This window comes from Stegodyphus dumicola, chromosome 1, assembly GCF_044657685.1.
Source record: "Stegodyphus dumicola isolate Sdum_Otavi_A_Nest chromosome 1, ASM4465768v1".
Taxonomy (NCBI): Eukaryota; Metazoa; Arthropoda; class Arachnida; order Araneae; family Eresidae; genus Stegodyphus; species Stegodyphus dumicola.
The window spans coordinates 283,895,784-283,902,287 of record NC_140768.1 but is presented as its reverse complement, the minus strand read 5'-3'; the positions used below and the strand labels follow the sequence as shown (position 1 = coordinate 283,902,287).

At 33.3% G+C, this 6,504-nt stretch overlaps 1 protein-coding gene across 2 annotated transcripts in view; it reads left to right on the top strand.

Moving 5' to 3' along the window:
- Positions 1 to 1,891: 1,891 nt before the first annotated feature.
- Positions 1,892 to 6,504, top strand: part of LOC118197998 (cAMP-dependent protein kinase catalytic subunit 3-like) — a 191,766-nt gene continuing 187,153 nt past the window's right edge. The window contains exon 1 of one of the 2 annotated variants that reach the window (XM_035369582.2): positions 1,892 to 2,799. In XM_035369582.2, coding sequence (XP_035225473.1) covers positions 2,661 to 2,799 — 139 coding nt within the window. In that variant the 5' untranslated portion in view covers positions 1,892 to 2,660. The remainder of the gene's footprint in view (positions 2,800 to 6,504) is intronic. The other variant, XM_035369581.2, reaches the window with a different exon arrangement.

Genomic DNA, 6,504 nt, shown 5'->3' with positions numbered 1-6,504 from the left:
ATAAGTCTCGTGCTGCATTGCACAGGGATATAAAACAATTTTAGTTACAATTCTACAAAAAATAGCTAACTAAATACAAAAACCGTAACAATAATAATAATGAATTGTTATTATTATAGTACGCCCAAAGAGTCTTTTTTTTTTTTTTTTTTTTTTTTTTTTTTCCCACTTACGTACACATACACGTTTCGGGAGCATTTGGGCTAATGTTCCTTTGATCTAAACTATTTTTAAACAGAATATCTTTAGAATTTACGGTAGGTAATCACGCGCGCTATAGATAAAATTTTATATTCCCGTACAGTGTTGGCATTTCTCTGTTTGAAATAATTTAGAATGGTAATAAAAAATGCGTTAAATGTTTTACAAAATATGAAATAGACAATAAAACAAATCCGAAATTCGGGTTTCCAGGTGTCCATATTCGGGTGGAGGACTACGTTATTCATAATTTGATGGCTCTATGTACCGTTATTTTTTCACAACGCGAAAAGCCTGCATACGCATCCATTTATGCAATTCTTTAATTTCAATTATTTAATTTCTTTAAATATACAGGGCGATAATATTTGGTGGCAACAATTTGAAAAGTGATTGAGACTTTTATAGTATTTCAACGCAAAATCTCGTTTCGAGAATAATAGCCCTTCAAAAAAAAAAATATCCCAGAACTTATTGGTCAACGCAATACATCCTTCTAAGATCTGTGCTTTTAGCTTTTTGTTTGAAAAAAAGAGACACAATTCTTCCTTTAAAATTAGGTTAATATAAATTATTGATGGTCTTTAATATAATACTAATGAACACATTTGAAATGGTCCTAAAATTAATTATCTTCGCATTAAGTATATGAAATTTATAGAAAATGCGCTGCATTAAAAAAGAAGAAAGTATATTCCGAGAAGCAGAAAAATTTAACAAGAAACAAAAATTACACAATAATCTTCTAAATACAACATTGTCCAGGAAATTTAAAGAACATCCTGATCGTTATTAGGTCCAATTGCGACATAATAATAAATTTTGAAACAATGTGAATTTATTTAATATAATATATTATTATATATTAATTTTTTAAATAATTTATATAAATTTATTTAATAATTATAATTTTTATAAATTTTACATTTTTTCATAATGTAAAATTTTGAAATTGTGAAATCTCTATTACCCAGACAAAAAGCCAGAAAATACACTTTGAAAATGGCAACGATTGATTTCATGCAAAATTACCACAAATTGTTCGATTTGCCAATAACAGCAAAATATACGACATATTAAAGCTGAAGCAGAATAAAACGACATTTACGTGTTCTAAGTTGGATTTAATTTTGAAATAAACCTTTCCGATGTTTGTAACTTAACAGATCCAAAATGTTTAAACGCGCAAATCGGGAAGTATTTGCATTTTTAGAGAATTAATTAGATCTCTCCGTACATATATGCATCCGTTTAGTTTTGGTTTCTATTCTGCTTCAGAACCGAAACAAATTCTGCATTGTTCAGTTTCTTTTCTGTACTTTTCAGTACATCATCCTGTTCCAATAATTCGAAAGACAGAGGTTGTGGGGGGGGGGACTCGAAAAGCAAGACCGTAATTTAGCAGACAGCACGTGCATCCAAAAATGGGGGAGGGAGAGAAAAGAAAAAATATAGCCCTTTTTCCCATTACGTCATCCGTGGCTTCGGTCAGGTTACCTTCACTTTTTCCAGTTACTAGACCCTTTTTTCACCGTTTTAGAAACTTGTTTTATGGCGACCCTTTAGCGGCTGCCTTGTTTTACAATAAAAAGTAGAGGAAGGAAAAAGTCAACGAAAACAAAAAGAGTTCACGTGACGTCAGCCGCCAATCAGTGAGCTCCTACTGACTCAAGAACCGAAGCAAGTTTTGGCACCATATTACTTCGGAGGTGAACCCGGAAGTTGAAGCATTCGCGCGCTGCTGCTCCGCAGATCCGTATTTACTCCTCCAGGTGAATGTGCAGATTTCTAATCAGTGTCCTTTCTTTTCTGAACTACTCGGTTAATTAGATTCGGAGTTGTGCTGAGCTGTTTCAAGCCTTCTGTTTTTAGACCACATCCAGGGCACCAGGTGGATGGATAGACGCTGCTGACTAGTCTGTTCTTCTCTTTCTACAGTTGGATATATCTTTGGGTTTCATTAAAAAAAAAAAAAAAAAAAAGACACCCAACTTAAACCTCTTGAAGCTACTTTAAAATACGTTGCAGATATATTTATTTAGTTTCAAAAAACCTTCAAGCAGTGACAAATCGAACTAAAATCCTAAAAAACACATCGACTTAAATGCGCAATTTGCTCTAAATTAAGAATTTTAAGATATTTTTCTGTTTGAAATACGAGTACTTGAGACAGAGTGTTTGAAAATTTTAGCAACAAACGTGAGTACAACAAAGTTTTGTCTTGTTGATCTGAATAAGAGATTTCCGTATGCTTATTACCACATCCTGATAGTGATATCTGTTCTTTTTTAAACGTGTTCTCGCAGACTCTGTATTCTGTATAAGTTGGCTAATAAAGGCATCTACCTAATCAACCACCGAAGTTTATATTTTGAGAGGGGAAATCTTATCAGCAAGATTTAGGACCATAATGGAATAGTATTTCTCATTATGAAGCATGCCCATAACATTTGCTGACAATGGCATCATCGAAAGTAAGTCGTGAAAAGTGCAAAAGGAGTGGGTCCTTCCAGAAAAAGGAACCACCTCCTCCACCTCCTGATGATCATCTCATTCCGGATGTCAAACTGGACGATTTTGAAATGCTCAAGACTATAGGTAAGTGAAAGAACTGTTGTTTGCCATTTTATTAAATTTCTTTGGTACTTTATTTTTTTTAAAAAAAGTGTTTTTCGAAGGAAATGCATTTGCCAAGCCCCCTGGCACAACTGTATTTTGTCAAGTTGTTTGGGAAAAGTCATAACACCAGATAGAATTATCTGAGTTTCACGCTTGACACGACAGTTGTGTAAATATTTTTCTCCCCAGGCGATGCTGGCTTTTATCATTGTCGGCATTTTCGTGATTCGTAAACACATTATTTATATTTATGTCAGATGACGGTCGCATGTATGTTTGTTTGCTTTTTGGAAAAACCAGAATCTCGTGCTAAATTTCGAATGCCATTATCAAAAATTGTGTTTAAATTTAAGAGGAAAGACATGAAGGAAAAAAATGTTATTGGAATAATCTTTTAAAAATATTTGTGAAGAGAAATGTTTTATTAAAAATTTATAGTACAGAAAGAGTTATAAAGAAACATAAAAGCTTTTATCTTAACTTCATTTCTAGATAAGACTGAGCAGAAAAACTGTAAATTACCCTTAGAATTTTTAAACTGTAATTACCATAATATTCTTTTTTTTTTAATGTAACTTTACTTTTTGTCGGTTTAGACCTGTATTTTTATACTGAATCATTTTAAGCCTTGAATACCTGCTTATGATTATATATATCACTTCAGATAAATTATTAATTCTTAAATAGTATATGTTGGGATATTTTTTTGAAAAGCTACTTTTAAATTACTTTACAAATATTATTCTTGCTTTCACTACTTAAATATATTGTTGCAGGTAATTAGTATATTGAGGAAAGTATAAATGTTCAGTGACTAGAAATTAGAGAAAAAAATAAATATGTTCAATATGAACAAACGGGCTCTTTTTGTGTAATCAAATAATTATTTTTAGTATGAACAAACATTATGTCTATAACTATTTGAAATTTAATTCCACGAAGTGTTCTAAGGTCTATTTTTGTGTTAAAGTTTATGCTTTCATAATAGAAATTTTTTCCCTTGTAGAATTGATATTGTGAATATTCACGCCTAAATGTCAAAAGTTTCTGTAGATTTCTATTTCTCAGATATTTACTAATATTTAACAAATAGGACTGGTATTATCAGCCTCATTGCCACTAAAGATACATACATCTTTAGATATTAATGTATATTAGTTTAAATTACTTTTGAAATAATTAAAAAATTATATTATTTTAGTGTATTAGTAGTAAAATTGCTTTTTGTTTATTAGCTAAATTACTTTTTGTAATATGTATATTAGTTAAATTACTTTTTGAACGTGCGCCTACCAGCGGCCGAGCAAAGTCGCTAAATATTAGTAATTCGGTCTGGGGTTCAATTCCGGGAGAACGGGCTGATGCTTGATCAGATAATTAGTTTTCAATATGTTAAACACCGTGTTGATGAAAGACGACCAAAGGCAAACGTCCGCTTTAGATCCTGTCAGGAGCGAATAGCGAACGAACTGCTAGTGATTCATCAAATACATGGGAAAAATCCCGAAAACACCTGTTCAACGAGCCCTTTCACTGGTATTTTAACCTGTATCGAACTACCAGTTCTCAACCGTCTTATCCACTTGGCCAATGTTGGAATAATCTCTGAAAATCGGCGACTGTTTGAATTAGATTTAACTGGTATTTATTTAAGACACAATTTAAGACAATTTTTGTTTTTTGACTTCTGAATTGGTATTTATTTGTTTGGGATTCTCGCACGGCTATATACCAGGTTGAAGTCCTGCATTTAAACGCGTGGCTGTCTGAGCTTTAGTGAATTAAGTGATGTATAGTTTAAATCCATGCCAACTTCTTTTGAAACTCCTCCATTTTTTGAATCTCCTCCTTTTTCTCCACGAAAGTATCTTTCTTCATAAGAGAATAACCCTTATATGTTTATCGCAATCAATTAATCCTTTCCGGTCATGAGCGAGTAAATTTAAGCGTTAAATACTGGTAGTTTACTCTAAATTAAATATCTAGTGAACAGACTAGCTATATGGGATTTTTATGATCTATGTGTAATATAAAGATACCTATGTGTAACAAAAAGAAGAGAGTTTCCCTTTGGGACATTTTTCCGCAAAGACATTCTACCTTAGGAGATGGCCCTCCCTTTAGTAAATTTTGCGCTAATAAATTAGACAATTTTTCCAATCCAAGTCTCGACTGTCATTGGTGACTGTTAATGAGACTAGTAATACTTTATAGGAAAATTCTAGCGACAAATTTCTATTTAAAATAACAACATTATAAAGAGAAACATTTTCGCTGAGTATTATTTTTAATTGTGTAATAAATGCAATTACAATTCAGCACTACATTAATCATTTTAATGGCATTTGTTTTTAAGCAAAAAAGAGCATTTTGCAGTTATCGCAAAATGCTATTCGTAAAGGATGTCGTAATCACACTTCACGACTTTTGACTTACCACTTTTGAAGGAAATACAGTGTGGGAGAATTCTCCTTTCTCGAAAAGGTATGAGTGCTAGTCGGTCTTGTTTAAGGTGATTTTGTGCACATCCTACGAAAGAATACGTGAAAGGTGACAACAGATTTATAAATGCAAAAACTGAATGCCAGAGTCAATTCATTCTCCATTCTGGATGATGTGTTTCTTTTTTTTTTTTTTTTTTGTTTAATTAAATATGGAAAGCATACAAGGGCACCTGCCTAAAGGATAAGACGTCTTTGTGAGGACGTCTTAAGGGAAGTTGGCTCGTATTTACATTACACATGACGAAACACCACGAAAATACACTTGCAGCGTCTTCGGGGTCCGAACTCATTGAAGGGCGGTGGTTACCTACAGTAACCATCTTTTCTATTGAATGTCTTACTACCTCGCGTGAGTGATTTTCAAGACTGACCTTTTCTGAAGTTCCATTGTAGCTCACTAGATAGCAATCAAGAAACATAAGGCAGTAGTTGATGCAGCAATTCGTCTTTAAGAAAATAAGCATCAGCCATCGAAGACAACATCACGACGATGTGCACTCTGCAGCACCAAGAAAGCGCCTGTACGAACAGTGTGGGAATGCACCATATGCAAAGTTGCACTCTGTTTGGAAAAAAAAAACTGTTTCCATGAGTACCATAGAGACTGATTTGTAGGGATGTGTTTTGTGGGCGACGGTCACTGACACTAACCACCAGAAGTGGTCATTTTTTTCACGCGTCTTGAACAAAATATGTGTAATTGTCGCAAATAATTTAATTTTAACACCTGATATAGTAAATAAAACAAGAGTTTTGCTGAAAAAGTTAATTGCCTTTTCCTCCCCCTCAAAGAGTTAAGTATGAGTGCTCTAGGTTTTATTTTATGCGGTCAGCCGCTGATTAGCTTACCTAGTGTGTATTATTCCCATACTGTTGATTCATTTTATTCAAAAGCGTGCATTTATTTTTAGTTACTTCTAAAATCATTTTGCAGAGCAGTGTTTTCTTTACCTTCTGTATACGCTTCTAGACAGTAACGTTCGGGTTCGCCCTTCACAGTGAAGGGTTTTATTTTTCTGATTTTTTTTATTTTGGTACAAGGTTTTCCTATATCTCCTAATTTTTTTTACCTACAGCTCCCTGCCGGAATGAGTTTTCAGTATTGCGATTTATGCAAGTAAGGTAGAAACGAGTGTTTATCCTAAGGTAAGCCCACCAGCGGCCGAGCGGTAAAGACGCT